Below are 21249 nucleotides of genomic sequence, written 5' to 3' on the forward strand. Positions count from 1 at the left end.
CCTGGGCCTGGTCATGGACAGGGCTGCTCCAAGCAGCCCGAGCCCACACCCTTGTCCCTCTTCCTGGCACCATCATCCCTACTGGCGAGTGGAGAGTGGTTCCCAGAATTTGCCGCCTTGATGCCGCTGATTCTTGAGTCTCTCATCTTGTTCAGGCAGATTGTCTTCGCAGGATCTGCCAGCTGGCTGGGGGTGGGGGGTAGTGGGGGCCAACATTGCTGGCCTTTCTCCCTGGGAAGGGCTTGCGTCCCTGGTCTAGCCCCCGCCCTGACTCCCCAAGTTTGCCACCAGGTGGAGACTATCTCTGACTCGGACACGGAGAACAGGAGTCGAAGAGAGTTCCACTCCATAGGCGTCCAGGTGGAAGAGGACAAGAGGTAGGTCTGAGTGGGGCCATCCTAAGCCTCCTTGGGGGAGAAGAGGAGAGAAGGCTGCATATCCACTTCATTGGCCTCGTCTCCCTGGGCACCCTCTCTTCCTGGCTGAGACCAAGCCCTTTTAATGGGGAGGAGTCAGAGCAGCCACTGAGGTTATCCACAGAGAATAGGCAGCCATCAAATCTAAAGTGAGTTCTCCTTGTACCCATGCCTGTCCCCGGTGGTCTGAGGTGGACAGGAGCAATACAGAGGTTGAGGGCAGGGAGTGGTGGGGAGAGGTAACAGGTAGGTGCTGAGCAGGTCTCCAACAAACGTCCTTTACAGGGGATAACAGGATTTTGCCAACCCCTTGTTAACTTCCTGTGGTGTACAAGTATGTGAGCTCAAAGAAAAACAAATAAATCTGAAGATTGCCTCTCAGGGGCCCCTGGCACATATAGCACTCCTCTTCACTTGGCTCACACAGCATTTAACCGGTTGGGGGTACCTATCATATGCCTGAGTCATTGGTGTACCCGAGATGGTGGCATTACCAACAGCCAGCATTCTGGCATGAGGTGGCCTCAGAAACATTGCTTCCGTAATTTCTCATGGGAAAATTAGCATTGTGAGCTCTGGAGGGAACACTGGGAGAAGCCCCTCTGTTGTTGAGTTCCTGTGGGAAGGTGCTTTCTTTGATGACCAGGTGGCAGTGTCCATGTGGGCCATCTGTCCTCTGGGCTACAATGCCACCAAGCCGGTGGCCCTAAGTATGGTTTCTGCCAGACGCTGGCTGTTAAGAGTTACATGGTAATCCGTGTTGTCCAAGCCAGACCCACTGGAGGAATAAAACTAGAGTCCCAGTAGCAGTCCCTTGCAGCGCTGTTCCAGTTGCCATTGTTGGGCCTCCCCTAAAGTTCCCCAACTGTTCTGGGAACTCCTGGAGTGTCTTGTGTGTGTGCCTGATCAAATGTTTCTCTCTACTCTTACTCTAGCTCCCCCTGCAGCTCTACATGCTGCTGAGACTGTAAATGCCCCCATCAAGGATGGCAAAAATTCGCTTTTGTTGCCCCCATCACTCCTGAAAGCTATTATCCTCTAAACCAGTGGTTCTCAACCTTCTGGCCCTTTAAATACAGTTCCTCATGTTGTGACCCAACCATAAAATTATTTTCGTTGCTACTTCATAACTGTCATGTTGCTACTGTTATGAATCGTCATGTAAATATCTGATATGCAGGATGGTCTTAGGCGACCCCTGTGAAAGGGTCGTTCGACCGCCAACAGGGTCGCGAACCACAGGTTGAGAACCGCTGCTCTAAACCCATATTATTTCACAGAGATCACAGAAAAGTAGCACTTTATGGCCAACTTTATGGTCTATGACTTGAGTTTCTTGAGAGGTGTGTTAGGAGGTATGGATGGGTACAGCTCTGTGTTCAGAGCCCTTGCCCCCTCTAATGCTGCCACATGGATCATAAACTAAGCCCATGTGCTCCTCACTCACTCCAAATGAGGCTTCTTGGTCCCTCACACAGATACATCTCTGGGGTCCTCCTATTCCTCCTAACAAGCCTGAATCCTCAGAAGAGTGCAGGAGGCATTCTACTGAGACTCTGGCTAAACCAGCAAATTCTGTCATTCATTCATTGAGTCATTCATTCAGAAAATACTTGTTAAATATATGACAGCTCCTGTTAAATGCTCAGGGAAATATCAAAGACCTGACTCTTGCCCTCATAGAAGTTATGGTCTAGAGAGGAATCAAGGCAATGAATAAATCATCCCTGAATAAAAATATGATTACTCATTGCAGTATAACATATAATGGGGTATTATTTCACATTATGGTGGGAGTATGAAAGAAAAAAAGCAGGAGCTGAGAGAGAAAGGACCTTATTTAAGTTAAGCAGGAGACATCTAAGCTGAGACTTGTGGATTGACTAGAAACACTCAGGTGATGAGGGGTGCGGGCGGTGCGGATCCTTCCTGGAAGACGGAATAGCATATGTGAAGGTGCTGGGGTTGGAAAGAGTTTGACCTGCATCAGGAACTAAAAGAAGGTTTATGTGGCCGGTGTGGAATGGGGCAGTGGCAGGGGCCAGGTCATGCCGAGCATGGCCATGATAAAGAAGTAGAATTTAATGATAACTAATGAGTAGCTATTAAGAGGTTAAAGGAGTGTGACATGATCTAATTTATGTTTATAAAAGATCACTCGCTGCTGAGTGGAGAATGAATTTGAGGGAAGCAATAGTGGATATGGGGGAGAAAGGTGATGGTCTTTTGCATTATGGGAGATCTTGTGTTGGGGATCTTTTTTCTGTTGTACCTTATAATTGGGCACTGCTAGTGTACGGGGACACTGTTAAGTTTTATATATTGGTTTTATATTTAGCAACTTTGCTGCTCTTTTTTATTAGGACTCATAGTTTACCTGAAAATCATAATGGGTTTTCCATATAGTCAGTTATTTTTTTTTCCTGCAAATAAGGACATTTATTTAAATCTGTTTTTTTTTAATTTATTTTTGTAATAGTGCATTGAATAGGACTTGTAGTTCGCTGTTGAGGGTACCATGCTTGTCCCAATCCTGATGTTAGTGGATATCTTCTCAGTTCCCACTCATAAGTATGATGATGTTTGCTACAGATTTTGATGAGTACTATTTATCAGGTTGAGGAAATTCCCTTCTATTCCTATTTGGCTAGGAGTTTTCATTTTAATTTTTTTTAAGTAGAAAATGAGAGTGGAATTTTATTGAATGCTTTTTTCAGAAACTACTTAGATGATCATAGATTTTTCTCTTTTTCTTTGTAACATGGTGAATTATATTAATGGATTTTTCCATGTTGACCCATTCTTTCATTCCTGGGATAAACCCTACTTGATACTATTATCAGTTGAGATTAAGTTTGGCTGTGAGTAATAGTGCCTCAACAGTGTCTTAATGTTTTTCCCCGATATAAAAGAAAAAAAGAAACCCAGCCTGGCCAGTGTTGCTCAGTGGTTGAGTGTTGACCGAGGAACCAGACAGTCAAGGTTCGACTTCCCTTTAGGGCACATGCCTGGGTTTTGGGCTCGATACCCAGTGTGGGATGTGCAGGAGGCAGACGATTAATGATTCTCCCTCATCATTGATGTTTCTTTCTCTCTCTTCCTCTCCCTTCCTCTCTGAAATCAATAAAATATATATATATAGATTTTTAAAAGCCTGGATATAGAAGTGAAGTGTCAGACCTGAGGCTTCTTTTATCTTGCTGCATTTCCATCCTTTGTGTATCAACTCATATCTAAGGAGCTGTAGGTCAAGCTCTAGCCGGTCTGTTTGCATTCTGAGCAGTAGGAAGGAAGGAGAAGGAGTGCAATCTTTCCTTTTTAATAAGACTTTCTGACAGTTACACACAACACTTTCACCTACATCACATTGAAACCTCATCACCTGGTGGTATCTAGCTGCAAGGGAGGCTGTGGAATAGACAAAGAGAAGAATGGATATATTGAACTCTAGCAGTTTTGGTCACAGACTTGCTTAATTATTTTTATACTAGAGGCCCGATGCATGAAATTCGTGCAAGAGTAGGTCTTCCTTCCCCCGGCTGCCAGCAGCAGCTTCCCTCTAGCACTTGGGACCGAGCTTCCCTCACAGCCCTCGCTTCATCAGGAAGGATGGAAGGACATCCATCTAATTAGCATATTATGCTTTTATTACTATAGATGCCTTGTTAGATTTTTGAATAGCTGTTACTTTATTTAAGGTTTTTATATCTGTGTTCATAGGTGATACTGGCCTATTATTTTGCTTTTATTGTTGTTAGTTCAGGTATTAAGCTTATGCTAGATTCCTAAAATGAGTCTGACAGCACTCTCTGTGTTTTGTTCTTTGAAACAATTTGTGTAAAGTAGGAATTATCTATTCCTTAAAGGTTTGGTAAAGGTTGCCCATAAAACTACCTCAGCCTGATGCCTTTGGGGAATAGGATAAACTTTTTTTTTTTTAAAAAAAAATGTTTTATTGATTTCAGAGAGAGGAAGGGTGAGAGAGATAGAAACATTCATTGGCTGCCTCCTGCTAGGGATTGAGCCCATAAACCAGGCATGGGTCCTGACCAGGAATTAAACCGGCAACCTCCTGGTACATGAGATGATGCTCAACTGACCCAGCCACACAGGCCAGGCAGGAGAAACTTTTTGAACTACAGCTTCAGTTTCTTTAGTGGTTATTGAACTGTTCTGGTTTCATTTTCCTTCTCGAGTTAATTTTGGTGATTTATATTTTTCTAAAAAATGGACCAATTTACAAAAATTGACAATTTTCAAAATTTTTGGCACAAATATTCTGTTATAGTATTACAATTTTATAAACTTTTACTGTATCTAAAGGTTATGCCTCTTTTCATCCCTTCCTCTCTTTCTTGATCAGTCTTGTCTGAGGTTTGTATATGTAATCATTTAAATATTTTTATTAAGTTATATTTTATTAGTCTTTAAAAAACTCGCTTTTGGTTTCAGTGAGCATCTCTATTGTTTGTTTCTATTTTATCATTAATATTTCCTGCCATCTACTACTTCAGTGTTATTATATTCTCTCTTCTGCCATCTTTGTCTTTTTTTTCAGCCTCTTGAACATTATTTTCTGACATGTGCTTTTAAAGCTATATACATTCCCTCATAACTGACTGCTATAGCTGCCACTCATAAGTTTTGAGATGCACTGTTTTCATTGTTCCATTTGAAATGGTTTGTAACTTTCATCATAATTTCCTTTTTAACTTGTGAATTATTTAGACTTTTTTTTTTTTAGTTTTTAACTGTATTTTTTGGGGAGAAGGTCTACCTTTTTACTGTTGATTTCTAAATTTGCTACATTATGGTCATAGTATGCCTTCTGTATGATATTCATTCTGTAGAGTTTGGTGAGGCTTCCTCTCTCATAGGCACATATAAGTACATATGATCATACATGTAAACATTTTCCAAATGTTTATCCTCAAATTTTTTTGGTTTCTTTATCTTCAATTTTTTTTTTTTTTGGTTTGATCTACCATTTCTGAGAAAGATGTGTTAAAATGACTCCCATTACTTTTCATGTTTCCTGGTAATTTTATTAATATTTTTAGTTTGATAAAGTGCTATTTAGAAGTATTCAGGCTTATGATTGTTGTATCTTCTTGGTAGGTTGGCCATTTTATTATGAAACTAGAGGCCCAGTGCAAGAAATTCGTGCATGGGTAGGGTCCCTAGGCCTGGCTGGTGATCAGGGCCAATCAGGGCCTTCTGGCTGCTGGCCTGGGCCTTCCTTCATTCTGCGCCGCCCCCTGGTGGTCAGTGTATGTCATAGCGAGCAATCGAACTCCCTGTCTCCCAGTTGAACTCCTGAGGGGACAATTTGCATATTAGGCTTTTATATATATAGATAGGCTGCTTTTCATCTTTACTAATGGCTTTTGCCTGGAATTCTGTTTTGTCTGATTTTATTGCTATGGCTGCTTTCTTTTGGTTAATTTTCCAATTTATCTTTTTCATCTTTTATTTTCAACCTTCTTATATCCTTCTGTTTAGATGTGTTGCTTGTAAGCAGTATGGACCTAGAGTTTAGTAGACATATTTCATCCACTTATATGAATTTTGATTACTGATTTATTTAATTTATTTCTGTCATCTCTTTAAAAATTTTCCATTTGATATGCTTTTCTTTGCTGTGCCCCTCTCCTACTTTTCTGCCTTCTATTGAACTGATCAAATTTATTTTATATCTCTTTTTTCCCCCTTTCACTGGGTGGGAAGTACATTTTAGTGATAATTTTTCTCAAAATTGTAACAAATATACTTAATTTATATTTTTCTAATAGTCTAAATTTTGTCATTATTTCTATCATTCTTAGGTACAAAACAAGTACCTTGAACACTTTAATTTCCTTTTTAACTCCCTCCTCCCATCTTCCATGTTATATATTTATCTAGTATTTTGATTATACCTTTAAAAAAAACAACCCTCTAAATCAGTTGTTGTTATATCTTTTAGGGTTTAATATTTAGTTTTACAAACATGTTTTAACAATTTATGTGTTCACTATTGTTTGTTACTGCCCACTCCTTCCTCATGGGTTCAATTTCCTTTATGCTGAAGTGCTTCTTGAGCTTGAGACCAGTTTTAGAGTTAATATCTCAGCTTGAGATTTCTATATTTCACTGGTAGTACTCATTTGAACCCCACACCCACACAAAAAGCAGCCTTAATGTTTTGTTTTCTCAGCATCTTACTTCTTAGCCACTTTTCTGAATCATGATATGAGTTTTCAAGTCCAAGTTTGTAAATGAAATGACCATTCTTGGCTGCTGGCTTTATGCATAGGGTCTCCTTCCAGCTCCTCAGATGCACAGGTTTGGGGTCTCTCCTCTTATTCTCCTTGGGTGTCACCATCTAGCCTCTATCCTATGTCTGGCCTGATATTCCTGTGGCTCATTTGGCTTAGATCCCCTCTCACTATTCGTGTTTCGAATTGCCTTTTTGTTTCTAGTACCTGAAGATATCTCTTTTCTGTTTCAGGCTTGGCATTATAGCAAATCCACCTTTCCCACTTTATGTTAGCCAGCATTTCTATATGTTTAAGGTGTGGGAGGGAGCTTCCCAAGTTGGTTCCATCTACAATATTGATCAGTTGTCTGGACTAGGCTGGTAGCAGCAGATCCAGGGAGAAGTGGACCAATTTGAGAAGCATTTGGAGTGAAGTCAGGAAGGGCAGGGACAGGCAGACAATGAGTTCTTCTTTGCTCTTGTGTAGGTATTCAGGGAGGTCTTGGTGGGGAAGGCCAGTGAGATGGTGTTGGGTAAATGTGTAAAGAACTGAACTACTTGGGATGATCACATTGGAAACTCAGAGGGGTGACAGGTGGGGAGAGAAGAAATCTGGCACATCTTTCTGGCCAGGCTCCCTTGCTTGTCTGCTGAAGGCATCCTTAGTTATACACCTGCACTGTCCTTTCTGTCCCTTATGTCCCTGGCACGTTCAGTCTGACTTACCACACACCATGCCCCAACCGGTACATAAAAGGGAGCCATGAATACCAACAGCCTTTCTAGGCAAATATTGAGGACTCGTTGCCCCTCTCCCCGCACCTGCTGCCACCCCATTTTCTTGGACTTTCTGGTCTTTGCTCCTATCTCACTGGTCCCAGTATCTATCTCTATCTCTATCTCTATCTCTATCTCTATCTCTGTCTCTGTCTCTGTCTCTGTCTCTGTCTCTATCTCTATCTATCTCACCCCCCCTCCTCTCTCTCTCTGTCCCCTTTGGTTTTAAAACTTGCCAGGGAGGAAAGGTCTCTATTTCTGCCTTTCAGACTGTTCCTTGCTAACCTTTTGGGTGAGGAGTTCAGAGTTATTGCCTCTGATACCTGGAAGTCATCTGCAGGTCCTTCCAGTTGCCCATCATTAGTGTTGACTTGGCTTAGAAATACACAAGGGTGGGAGCTGGTACTCCTTCAGTTCCATCTCCACTGCACCTCCACCCAAATATATATTGTAACCCTATTATTTGTCAACTAGAGACCCGGTGCACGAAATTCGTGCACAAGTAGGGTCCCTAGCTTGGCCGGTGATCAGGGCTGATCTGTGGAGCAACCGGTGGGGTAGCCAGGGGGCCCCTGCTAGCACCCGCCTTGGCTGGTCTGGGGCCTGCAGGCTGGGGGCAGCTCCTGCATTGAGCACCTGCCCCCTGGTGGTCAGTTTGCATCTAGTGACCTGTCGTCCCGCCTGTTGTTCTGCTGTTTGGTCAATTTACATATTAGGCTTTTATTATATAGGATTACTCTGCTGGGCACTGAGGATACAAAGGTGAGCAGAACACACAGCCCCTGCCCAGTGAAGCTTATGGCCATGTTCACCTACGAACCTCATAGATGAAGTAGGAAAAAAAATTGTTATTTATTTGAAATTGAAATTGAACTGGAGTCCTGTGTTTATTCTGACAACCCTACTTTTACCCACTGTGCCCAGTCAGGGCCGTCAGGAGAACTCTGTGTAGGAAAGCCATCCTATACTCACGATCTTTCCTTAGGATCATGGTCATTTGTGGCTTTGGGACCTTGAGAAGGGAGTGTGCTGAAAGAACAGAGCCCCTTGCGCATTGGGAAGGAAGCTTGCATCCTCATGAAGCTATATTCCAATAAAAGTCCTGCAGGAACAATGAGTTGCTAACTGACCACAAGCCCTGATAGCTGAAGAATGGACACTGCCTCCATTCTTCAGCTATCAACTCCAAGATGGTTTCTGACTGACCATCATGGCTCTACTTAAATCTCCCACCCTATCATAGCCCCCCAGGATGAAGTGGGGGCACTCAGGGACCCCAATTGATTTTATGTTTAAGCTTCTAGATGCTTTCTCAAAGCGGGAGCCAGCACAATGGCTGAGCCTTGCTGAAATGTCTCTACCCTTACTCCTCCCTGCCCACTCCCCCACACCTCCTGTCAGCCTGCCGCCAAGTAGTCTTGGCAAAACCTCTTGACAACTCCTGGATGTTGAGCATTAGACACTGTGTCTCCTGGGATGAGCCAGTTTTTTCCCAGAGCCTCTTGTGTTTTCCCCTAGAGAATCACAGTAGAAATGTCTCCCTGAAGTAACCATGATAGCAACTTCCAGAATAATCAGAAATGTCATCATTGTGACCCTAAAAAACTTGAGGGGAGGGAGCCTTCTCAACTTTGTCAAAAGGCTTGGGGAGAAAATACTGGAAAAGGCATTGTTATAAATTAGTGACAATTCGTAACTGAAGCCAGTTTCTATTCTATGTGTATAGCATTGGTGAGGACCACAGCGGATACTGCCAAATGCAAAGCTAAGTAGGGACATAAGCCCTGAACTTCACTACCCTGAAAATGCATCTATTATAGTTAGGATTAGATTTGGCTGTGAGTTACAGAAAACCCCCAAATGACAGTGACTTAAATATAATACGAGTTTATTTCTCTCTTGCTTAGAAGAAGTCCGGAGAGAGTCAACTGAGGGGCTGCTAGGTCCTCTACAGTGTCGGGACCCAGGCTCCCACTATTTTATTGCTCCTCCACCCTGATTTCCATCTCATGTTCTAAGATGGCTGCGTGAGGTCCAGCCATCACGTCTGCTTTCCGGTCAGCAGGGAGGAGGAAGGAACAAAGAAGGGCATGTGCTCCTTTTAAGAACATTTCCTGGCCCAGTCAGTGTGGCTCAGTTGTTCTGTCCACCTAGGAACTAGGAGGTCACGGTTCAATTCCCGGTCAGAGCACATGCCCGGGTTGCGGGCTCGATCTTCAGTGTGGAGGGTGCAAGAGGCAGCCAATCAACGATTCTCTCTCATCACTGATGTTTCTCTCTCTCTCTCCCTCTCAATAAAAAATATTTTTTTTAAAAAAAGAAGAACAGCCCTAACCGGTTTGGCTCAGTGGATAGAGCGTCGGCCTGCGGACTGAAAGGTCCCAGGTTCGATTCCGGTCAAGGGCATGTACCTTGGTTGTGGGCACATCTCCAGTAGGAGGTGTGCAGGAGGCAGCTGATCGATGTTTCTCTCTCATCAGTGTTTCTAACTCTCTCTCCCTCTCCCTTCCTCTCTGTAAGAAAATCAATAAAATATATATATATTTTTTAAAAGAAGAACATTTCCTGGAAGTTGCACATACAACTTCTGCTTATATTGTGTGACCTAGAACTTAGCCATACATGGCTACATCTAGCTGCAAGGGAGATTGGTAAATAGATCTTTATTAGAAGTGGCCATGTGTCCATCCTAAAATCGTGGGATTTTATTACTTAGGAAGAATGGATGGTGGGGGTTATTAGTGTTCTCTACCATCCTTTCTTCCAGCCAACCGTTCAGCTAACATTTAAGGATGAGTAACTGCCCTATTTAGTAAGGGAGATAGATATGCAAATAACTTACTGCAATACAATGTGATATGGAGTATAAAAGAGGTTTTATTCAGAGTGCTGTGGGAGAACAGATGGCAATGATCAACAGCAATCATAGTAATGAATAACTACAATGCCCTAGCTGGGTTCTCAGTGCTACGTTCCCATGATATTATTTGTCCAGCTTCCTTTCTTTTCAGCAAGAGCTGCAATCCTTTCTGCCTCTCTGTATAGTAGCTAACATTTACAATGGGCAGCCCAGGTGCTGCTCTAAGTTTCTTACATTTATTGTCTCATAACAATCCTAGGAGCAGGCACTATTATCATTCTTCTGTATATGTAAGGAAACTGAGGCACAAGCCATAGTGCTGGGTATTGGACCCAGGAAGTCTGCCTTCAGAGTAGGGTGCTTAACCACTCTGCTAGGCTACTCCCCTAAAGCTGCTTGTTTTCATTCCTCCCCCCACTTCCCCACCCCCAAGTATCCAGCATTCTTTCTGCTCGCTTAATTATCATGGCTGAGGTCATCTGGTGGGACCTCTCTCCACTTCTGGACCAACTCCTAACTTACTTGCATCTCTTCCCTTTCCTTCTCCACCAGTCCTGCCTCAGGGGTGAGTCATCTCTCTTGCCGATTAAAGCCTCCCCTCTCCCTCAATCCTAGGTGGGCAGTGGAGTGTTTGAGAGCTGGCCGCTCAGCCATATTGTATTAACTTGATAAATGTCTGATCTTAGGGAGTCACTTAACCTCTTTAACCCTTTGAGTGCCAACCAATATCCTAGGAACAATGCTAAAATTGCCAAGGCATTTTTGCTGATTTTACAGCAGTTTAGGAAAAAAATTATGAATCGCAAGTAAATGAAGTTACATATTCAAAAACTTAAGGAAACCTTTAGTACATTGACATATTCAGCAATATCATCATCACTAATAAAAGCAGACTTAGAACTGGACACCGTTTCGAAGCTTTGATAGCGCTCCCGGCACTTTTGGCGAAAGACAGGAGGAGCACGTTTGCGCTCCCCGGCACTCTAGAGGTTAAGCCTGTTTTCTCATCTGTAAGTAGGGGTGGTACTCACACCCTTATCATGGGACTATTTGTGAGGATTGAGCGTGTTTATTCACGTACAGTGTTCAGCATATACTAAGTGCTCACTGAGTGTTAGTTATTATCTACTAGAGGCCTGGTGGACGGATTTGTGCACTGGTGGGGTCCCTTGGCCTGGCCTTCAGGGATTGTGCCAAACCGGGTCTCTGACATCCCCTGAGGGGTCCTAGATTGTGAGAGGGCGCAGGCCAGCCCGAGGGACCCCACCGGTGCACAGGTGGGGTGCACGGGGTGGGGAGGGACTTCAGGAGGGCTCCAGGGCCTATCCGGCCCTTCTCGCCCAGTCCCAGTCGGGGCCCATTGGGGACTGCAAGAGGGCTCCAGGGTGTGTCCGGTCCATCTCGCCCAGTCCCGGTGGGCTAGACCCCAGCAGCAAACTAACCTACTGGTCGGAGCGTCTGCCTTCTGGTGGTCAGTGTGCATCATAGCGACTGGTTGAACAAATGGTCAGATATTTAACATATTAAGCTTTTATTATATAGGATTCCCCTATTTTCTGGTACCTTGGACTACTTTCTTCTCTACCTTCAATTGATTTCTCTTTACAAGTTGTATTAATTTCCTATTGCTGCTCTAATAAATGACCACAAATTTAGTGGCCTCCAATAGTACATATTTATTATTTTACTAGAGGCCCGGTGCACAAATTCATGCACAGGTGGGGTCTCTCGGCTTAGCTGGTGATCGAAGCCTATCGGGAGGCTGGCTGGCTCAGAGGAGGGACCTGGGAGGTTGGCTATCTGGCCCCCTGATCGGGGCCTATGGGGAGTGGGGGAGTAGCCAGCAGAGGTAAGGGACTGTGGAAGGTTGGCCAGCTGGCGGGCAGGGGCCCCGGGAGGTTGGCTGTGGGAGCACACTGACCAACAGGGTGCAACTCCTGTGTTGAGCGTCTGCCCCCTGGTGGTCAGTGTGCTTCTAGAGGTTGGAAGTCTGAACTGGGTTTCACTGGGCTAAAATCAAGGACTGATCCCCCTGGAGACACAGGGAAGAATCCATTTAGTCACCTTTTCCAGTTTATAGAGATAGTTTGCATTCCTTGGCTTGTAGCTCACTTTTGTATTCAAAGCCAGCAATGGCAGGCTGTCCTCACATGGCATCACTCCAACCTTGATTTCATTGTCCCAACTTTTTCTCTGACTCCGACTTTCCTGCTTCCCTCTTTCATGTATAAGGACCTTTGTGATTAAATTAGACACACCTGGATAATCCAGTCTCTTCTCATCTCAAAATCCTTAAAGTAATCTACAAAGTCCCTTTTGCCATGGAAGGTAACATCCACAGCTTCCAGGAATTAGGGCATGGATGTCTTTGGACAGTCATTATTCTGTTTATCCCCCCCACCAAAGTTCTCCCCACTTGAGATATGGCTTGTGAGAACTATCCTAAACAAAATACCCCTCCCTTCTTTTCCCCAGATTTTTGAGATGTAATTAACAAATAAGAAAAATATCTCTCCCTTTCCCTAACTGGTTTGGCTCAGTGGATAGAGCGTCGGCCTGCGGACTCAAGGGTCCCAGGTTCGATCCCGGTCAAGGGCATGTACCTTGGTTGCGGGCACATCCTCAATAGGAGTGTGCAGGAGACAGCTGATCGATGTTTCTCTCTCATCGATGTTTCTAACTCTCTATCCCTCTCCCTTCCTCTCTGTAAAAAATCAATAAAATATATTTTTAAAAAAATATCTCTCCCTTAAAGGTACACTGTCACCTTAGCGGAAGCGTCCCAGGTTTGATTCCGGTCAAGGGCACATGCCCGGGTTGTGGGCTTGATCCCCAGTAGGGGTATGCAAGAGGCAGCCAGTCAATAATTGTCTGTCATCATTGATGTTTCTATCTCTCTCTCCTTCTCCCTTCCTCTCTCAAGTCAATAAGAATATATATATTTTAAAAAGGTACACTATCTTCTCTCTTCCTCCCTTCTCAACAAGCTCTTTTCAAGAGCTGTATTGGCTCATTTTCTCCACCTCCTGACGACCTGCTATCTGCGTCTGCTCCCATACTCCCCCAGACCGACTTGCCCTGATCACCATTGGCCTCCATATTGCCAAATCAATGGACACCTTTCATTCTTACCCGGCTGCATTTTCCATGTTGGTTGCTCACTCCTTCTTGAGACCCATCTGTCCCCTATCTGCCTTTAAGTGCCTTTGTCCTGGTTTTCTTCCCTGTTCTTTATGGCGTAGGCACCTTAGGGGGTACACTGTCTCCACCTAGCCATGAAATGTCCGTGTTCCCTGGGGCTTTGCTTCTTTGTTCCATTGCTCTTCTCTTGGGTGATCTTGTCCCACACTTCTGGTTGCAAATGCCACTTGCACAAGGATGACTGACCCCCGCCTGTGCTGTGAAAATCCCTGGCTGGAAGTGTTGATGAAGATTGTGCTTTCAGGAATCCCATAAACTCCTCAACTTCGTTGGTCTTTCTTGAAGTAGACCCAATGAGAGAGCTCCTTGAGGTGGCTGCTGACTTGAGAACCATGAAGCCTGGGGCACTTATGCTTTTGTTCCAGACTGTGTGGCCTATTCCATCAAGAATGTGTGGTCCTTTCAGGACCCCTGCGAGGACAGGTGAAAGGCAGCAAACCCAATGGTGCCAAAGGACAGATCCATGTTTCATGGGGGTAACAGGAAAGCAAGCAGGGAAGGCATGTCTTCCATACTGTGTTTATTGGGGCAGACCCCACCTTTGTCCGTGCTGGAGCTCTGAAGGAGCCAAAGGCACAAAAATATTCGAAGGGAGCCAAAGTGCATCCTAACAGTTCAGTTAGATAAGACTCGCCAGAAACAGAGAACAGTGTAACCAAACAGTTGGGTTGCCTCCAAATGCAAGAAGATTGCTGAGGGAGGTACAGTACAGAGGATGGTCTTGGAGGCAGTCTGGAGGTTCACAGAGGAAGAGGAGACGTGGGCAGAGAATGGAGAGGGAGCAAGGAGGAGGAAGCCATTTTAGGCAGGGGAATAGCATGGGCAAAGGCTTAGAGCCAGGGCCAGTATAATCTACGTGGGGAACAAGGAGAATGCAGGGGAGATGAGGTTGGAGAGAACTGCATCCAGAGGATATGCTAGCATTAGGGTAGATGCTAACACAGGAAGCTTGAACTATACCTGGTTGGCATGAAGAAGCTGTGGAAAAGGTTTGAGCAGGGGAACGAATTGAGCGGAGGTCAACTTTAGGAAGACTACTCCAGTCCTGGGTGGATTGATGAGGGGCGTGCTGAGTACTAGATCTTAAAATATGCAAGGTATAATTTTAGAGAGAAGAGGAACCTTGGCAATTACTGGTCCATTCCTATCATTTTATATAGTGTGTGTGTATTTATATATCATATATAATTATATATCATATATAATTTTATATACGCACACATGTATATTAAATGGCCTAGCTAGAGGGTGAGTGGCTTCCCAAAGGCACATAGCAACAGCACCAGTACCAGCATTAGTACTCAGGTCAGACTCCTGAACCAGTGCTCTTCTGTGCCCTACTCAGTAGAGGCAGAGATGTATGAAAGGAGGCTGATCCAACAGTCTAGGCAGAGAGTGATGCAGGTCTTGACCAGGGCAGGACAGGGCAGACACCAAGGTGAAGACCATGTGAGAGGCAATGTGATATATTTTCTCTTTCTCTCTCTCTGGGTGGGGGTTGGGACATAGGGCTTGTTGGAGACTGCACATGAGCGCATCTCTTTTTCCTGGGTCCTGCAGCATCCTTCTGGGCCTGGTTTCTATGGCAACAGCTCCCAGCAGGCAGCCTGCCAACTGGAGGAAAGCAGGCAGGCAAGGCAGGCAGGGAGAGAAGGCCTGGGCAGCAAGAGGAAGGCTGAAGTTGTGGGGGTTGGGGGAACCTCCTGGGAAGCTGGAGGGGCCCCTAGAGCTGGTCCCCAGCCCCTCTCTCCTGATAATGAGTAGAGTTTGCTTAGGACACAAGAGCCTTTCTTTTGTGATCCTTGAAATTCCAGACCTCAAACTTCTGTTCACCTCTCCACCCACCCCTACATCTCCTGACTCCGACTTCAAGTATGGTCTGACCCCCGCCTCATGCACTTCAGGGGCCACGATTTCTTCATAGAACCCAGAGGGGAAAAAGAACAAGACCAACTGACTTTCTGTTTTGCATATGATTTGCTCATTAACTCAAAGAAGAAATTTCCAGGCCTTTTGCCATTCCTGCCAACAACTTAATTCAACTCCATTGGCACCGGCTGACTGTGTCTGGCCAGGCTCTGGGCTGAGCCAGGGGGTCCCTAGAGGAGGAGAAGTCCTCCCAGCTGCTCCCACCTCCCTTCCCCCCAGCTGCTCAAGGCAGTTCTTCCTGATGTTCCAGCAGCTGGTGCCTTGGGAAGTGCTTGGGCTGTGGAGCAAGCAGCAGCCCTTGGTCCAAATGCTGGCTCTGCTTCTTTACAGCTGGGGACCCATGGGTCTCTCTGGGCTGTGATTTATTCATGTCTGCAGGGCTGAGGACCTACCTGTACAGCTGGTGTAAATAAGCAGACGCAGCATTTGTTAAAGTGCTGAAATCCCTCTCTATTCATTGGCAAATACCCTAGCTCCTCCCTGGCCCCTCTGGTACCCCACCCCCAACCCCGCTTCTGCAGGGAGATGCTCTAGCACGGGGGCTGTGTCTGTTTTCATGGGCATATGCCAGCAGCTGTTCTGTACAGATGAACTATTGTAAGTATCACCCTGTCCAGAGGCGATGCCACAGGTAGGTATATGATGTACCCACCTGTTACAAGGACTAATATAGTTAAAGGTCATATAGGTTTCCTTTCTCATTCCCTTTCCTTTTAGTCTGGGGTGGGGGGTGAAGGCCGGGGGGGGAGGGCAGAGATCACAGCCAGCTCTCTCACCAGGCGGGCGAGGTTCAAGCGCTCCAACAGTGTGACGGCTGGCGTGCAGGCAGACCTGGAGCTGGAGGGCCTGGCCGGCCTGGCCTCGGTGGCCACAGAAGACAAGGCCCTGCAGTTCGGACGCTCCTTCCAGCGGCACGCCTCTGAACCCCAGCCCGGACCCCGGGCCCCCACCTACTCAGTCTTCCGCACCGTCCACACCCAGGGCCAGTGGGCCTACCGCGAGGGCTACCCACTGCCGTACGAGCCGCCGGCCACCGATGGGTCACCAGGCCCTGCCCCGGCCCCCACCCCGGGCCCCGGGGCAGGCCGCCGGGACTCCTGGATGGAGCGCGGCTCACGTAGCCTCCCCGACTCAGGCCGCACGTCCCCCTGCCCACGGGACGGCGAGTGGTTCATCAAGATGCTGAGGGCGGAAGTGGAGAAGCTGGAGCACTGGTGCCAGCAGATGGAACGCGAGGCGGAGGACTATGAGCTGCCCGAGGAGAGTGAGTGAGAGCCTCTGGTGGAGGGGTCAGGGCCGGGAGCTCTCTGGTTGGACGCGAGGGTGCCGTCCTAAGGGTTTGATTCTCTAGCACCAAACCTTGGAGGGTCCCGGTGGGCAGCAGGGCGTTCCTGGAGCTCCTGGAAGGAAGCAGGGAGCAGCTTCAGAGGCCAGGGCTGGGACTAGGGAAAGTGACCAGGCCGGGCCTTCTAGGCGACAGCTGCCAGCGCATGGCAGCCAAGGGAATTCTTCCCATCTGCGCTGGTGTGGGGATCTGGGCCTGCTCCAGGACAGAAGCCAGGGGCAGGCCGTGCACAATGTCAGGGCATGTCTCAGGCAACCCTGAAGATTAAGCAGGAAGACATGGCCCTTCCCTGCAAGGTCAATCCGAGGGGAGAGACAGCCTTACCCCAGAACCCCGAAGATGGGATAGTGACGTGTGAGACAGGAGTCATACACATGAAATTCAGTGATTCTTAAGGAGTCAAGGAGCCGCACACTGGTGGTCATGGAGCCAGTGCCTGCTTGCCATAGGGCTGCCGGGCTAGGCTGGGACTGCTGTTCTCAGTTCTCTGACCCGGGAGGATAAGCACTTAAGAAATGTAGGTTGTATGAAGGAAGAAATGTCAGGGTGAAGTAGGCTAGGAGCTGCTTGTTAGGAACCCGAGGGTAGGATGGGGAGGGGCAGGCGGAGACACACATAGAAAATGTCAGGTAATGGAAGGGCAAGAGTCAGTCAGGGCAGACTTCCTGGAGGCGGGGGAAGGAAAGTCACCATTCCCCTCCTTGAATCTCCTTCTGCTCCCCAGTCCTGGAGAAGATCCGCAGTGCTGTGGGCAGCACGCAGCTTCTCCTGTCCCAGAAGGTTCAGCAGTTCTTCAGGCTGTGTCAGCAGAGCATGGTGAGTGCCCCTGGGTGCAGAGCCTATCAGACGTGTGCCTGGAAGGTGCCCAGTGTGTGTGCCTGGAAGTGGGACCAGGTGTTTGTACCCAAAGGCTTTCTTGCCTCCCTGTCTCCCACTCCTCCCACCCCCACCCACTCTCCCAAGTTGAGGGTGGGCGGGGCTTGCCCCGGTCCTGGCTGGGGCACAGACATTCCTGACTGGCTGCCTCTCTTATGTCTCCTTCCTCTGCAGGACCCCACTGCGTTCCCTGTGCCCACCTTCCAGGACCTGGCGGGTTTCTGGGACCTCCTGCAGCTCTCTATCGAGGATGTGACCCTCAAGTTCCTGGAGCTACAGCAACTCAAGGCCAACAGCTGGAAACTCCTGGAGCCTAAGGTGGGGGCAGGTCCCTTGGAACCAAGAGCCAGACCCTGGAAAATGCCCTTCGCCATAGAGGCATGTTGGGGGTGGGGGTAGGGGGCCAGGAGGAGACCCGGGGGCAGCAAAGGCAGCCCTGGACAGATGATGGTGACCACCTTCTTCCAAAATGACCACCCTGGGGCACTGCTGCCCGCTTGGCCCGAGTGCTCATCGCTGCCGCAGCTGCCAGAACCCGAGGTGGCAGCAGCCACCCTGGGCCAGCTGCAGTTCGAGGGCGCAGACCTAGAGCTTCCGAAGGGCGGGCTGCCCTCAGCTCGGACCTACAGGGGCCCCTCAGCCGTCATCCCACTAGACCTTGTCGTGATGGGCCCAGAAGCCTGGTGTGTGAGCGCCCCCCCGCCCCCCCACTCCCGTTGCCTTGCCCGCGTCCCTCCGGACCTGGAGTGAAGCAAACACTGATTCGAACGGCGCCACCCAGGGGCGTTCGAATCAATATTTCTTTAAAAAGAAAAATGTGCGTTTTGACCTTGTGGGAACAGGTACACCCGGGGCTTGGGGTGCGGGCACAGAGAGCAGCGTCTAACGGTTACTAACCGCTCTCACCTGGCCGAGCCCCGGGGGGAGAGCGGAGGGGCGTGAACTGGGGAGCCCGGTGGGACCCCGCCCCCCACTCAGCGGCCGCCCGCCCGCCCCTCTCGCGCAGGAGGAGAAGAAGGTCCCTCCGCCGATACCAAAGAAGCCGCCGCGGGGCCGGGGCGTGCCGGTGAAGGAGCGCTCCCTGGACTCGGTGGACCGGCAGCGGCAGGAAGCGCGCAAGCGGCTCCTGGCGGCCAAGCGCGCCGCCTCCTTCCGCCACAGCTCGGCCACCGAGAGCGCCGACAGCATCGAGATCTACATCCCCGAGGCCCAGACCAGGCTGTGACCCGCCCGGCCGCCCGCCCGGCCCGGCCGCGGTTTTCTACCCGTACTGTACACCCAGCGTCGAGGTCACTGTGAACGCGGGCGGCCCGTGCGCCCGCCCCGCCGGCTCCGCACGCCCCGGCCCCTCCTGCCCGCCGCTCTCTCGTGGGTTTTTTACCTTCCTGACCCCACGCGAAGGCGCCCGGGCTGGGCCGGGGGCCGTGCCTCTCCGCCCTGCGCCCCCACCTGGACCCTCCTTTCTCTTGGTCCGACGCTTCGTCCCCACCTCCTCCCACCGGCACCATCTCTGCCATTCCTCCCCCCGCCCCCCACTCCCCCCACGGGCCAGGCCGGGCCAGGTCCCCCATCTGGGCTCTGCGTCCCCCCCCCCCCCCGACCCCGCGGGGCTGGGCTTCGTGGGGATCAGCTTCGTGGCTTTTTATGAAGAATCCGAACCCCGCCTAGGAGCCCGCCCCACCCTCTCGGGGGCTCACCTTCCGCCCTCAGCCCACCGGGCCCAGGGACCACAGTGGCTGGACCAACCCAGGACCAGGGCGCCTGGGCCTCTCCCCTGACCCAGCTGCTGGGGAGGGGAGCTGGGGGCTTCCCCCTCACCACACCTGTGGCTGTTCCCACATCCCCTTGAGTATCCCAGGAAATAATAAAACGGCAGAACTGCACTCCAGCCATCCGCTCTCTCCTGAAGAAGCCACCTCTGCACTGTGCATGGGCGCTGGGGGCGGAGGGGGGAGAGGCGGGGCGCCAAGCTCTCCGTTAGGGGAGAGCAAAGATCGCCTGAGCCGGCTGGGGAAAGGTCCCGGCCCTCCTGGAGGCGAAGAGGGGAGGACTTCCACCTTTGCAGGCCTTTCCCTTTCTGCCTCCCAGTCCTCCAGGGCCCCCAGGGAGGGGAGCCCAGAGCCCAGTGCCTTGGCACACAGCATGTGCTCAATAAACAGGGAGTGTGGTTATTCTTCGATATGGACCAATATTGGTTTCCCTTCCCCTGAGGACCCGGTGTTCCCTCTGCTCCAGTCATTCCAGATCAGCAACAGAAACACTCTGTTCAAGTTAGTGCTACCATATTTTCTGATGCCTCTATGGGTGGGCACTTCGGTGGGGGGCAGAGAACAGAACTTTCCTTGGAAGCTAAACAGCAGGCACACCTAGTGTTGATGGCTAATATGTATTGGATACGTACTGTGGGTCAGGCAGAGGGTGAGTGCGTTACACGGATGTGGCTCATCCTGATGACAGATGAGAAAGTGGAAGCCCAGGGGAGGTGAAGTGACCTGTCTAAAGTCACGGGGCTGAGGGTGGTGGACCCAGGTCTGACTAATCATGAATTTTTAGCTGGCCCAGTGTCCACCCAGAAAGCCACCTTTCCAGTCACTAAGTAGTCCTTGGGGTTGGTGTGTCACCCTGAAGCAGGAGGAGAAGATTTCCAGGGGTTTGGCTGCTCTTCTGGGCCACACTGGAGTAGCCAATTCTCATTCATTTATTCAGCAAACATTCATCAAAAATCACTATTGGGCCCTCACCGGTTTGGCTCAGTAGAAGAGCGTTGACCTGTGAACTGTAAGGTCCCGAGTTCAATTCTGGTCAAGGGCACATGCCCGGGTTGCGGGCTTGATCCCCAGCAGGGGGCGTGCAAGAGGCAATTGATCAATGATCCTCTCTGATCATAGATGTTTCTATCTCTCCCTCTCCCTTGGTCTCTGGGGGAAAAAATTTTTTTTTTAAATCACTGTTGGCACCCAACACCAAGGAGACAGCCCTGAACAAGTGTAATTTCTACCCTTATGGAGCTTACAGTCTTATGGGAAAAAACAGTGAACAAGCAGATAAAATATAAGGGTGAGTGCTGGGAAGGTGATGAGATATTAGCCACTGAAGTGGGCCTGAGGCTGGAAAGAATGTTCCGAGATCAGACAACAGCTATGCAAGGGCCTGGAGAAGAAAGAGGCATTGGGGTTGCCGAAGCTTGATCATACTGGGCAACTTGCGTAGGGGAGGCCTGATTCTGAGAGCTGTGGGGAGGAGCCATGGAAAGGTTTGAACGGAAGAGTGACATGAACAGGTATTTTACAGGCTGGTCTGGGGGACCGCCTGAAAAGCAAGAGGCCGTGCACACACACTCACATGAGACCACTGGAAGGTGGAGAGGGCCCCCCATGTGATCCGAATTTCCAAAAGTGAATCAACTTCAGGCTGATCTCAGACAGATTCCTGGGCCCTGTCCAAAACTTAGTGACTAGACCAGCCGTGGGCAAACTACGGCCTGCGGGCCGGATCCGGCCCGTTTGAAATGAATAAAACTAAAAAAAAAAAGACTGTACCCTTTTATGTAATGATGTTTACTTTGAATTTATATTCACACAAACACTCCATCCATGCTTTTTTGTTC

General features: G+C 48.7%; 1 protein-coding gene across 1 annotated transcript in view; it reads left to right on the forward strand.

Annotated features, from left to right (window-relative positions):
• DLGAP3 (DLG associated protein 3) overlaps positions 1 to 19821 on the forward strand; it is a 57864-nt gene extending 38043 nt beyond the window's left edge. Inside the window, exons 8-12 of the mRNA XM_081087094.1 lie at positions 292 to 377; positions 16201 to 16685; positions 17491 to 17582; positions 17817 to 17960; positions 18649 to 19821. Coding sequence (XP_080943220.1) covers positions 292 to 377; positions 16201 to 16685; positions 17491 to 17582; positions 17817 to 17960; positions 18649 to 18867 — 1026 coding nt within the window. The 3' untranslated portion in view covers positions 18868 to 19821. The remainder of the gene's footprint in view (positions 1 to 291; positions 378 to 16200; positions 16686 to 17490; positions 17583 to 17816; positions 17961 to 18648) is intronic.
• Positions 19822 to 21249: the final 1428 nt, after the last annotated feature.

This window comes from Myotis nattereri, assembly GCF_964212035.1.
Source record: "Myotis nattereri genome assembly, chromosome: 3".
NCBI classification, from domain to species: Eukaryota; Metazoa; Chordata; class Mammalia; order Chiroptera; family Vespertilionidae; genus Myotis; species Myotis nattereri.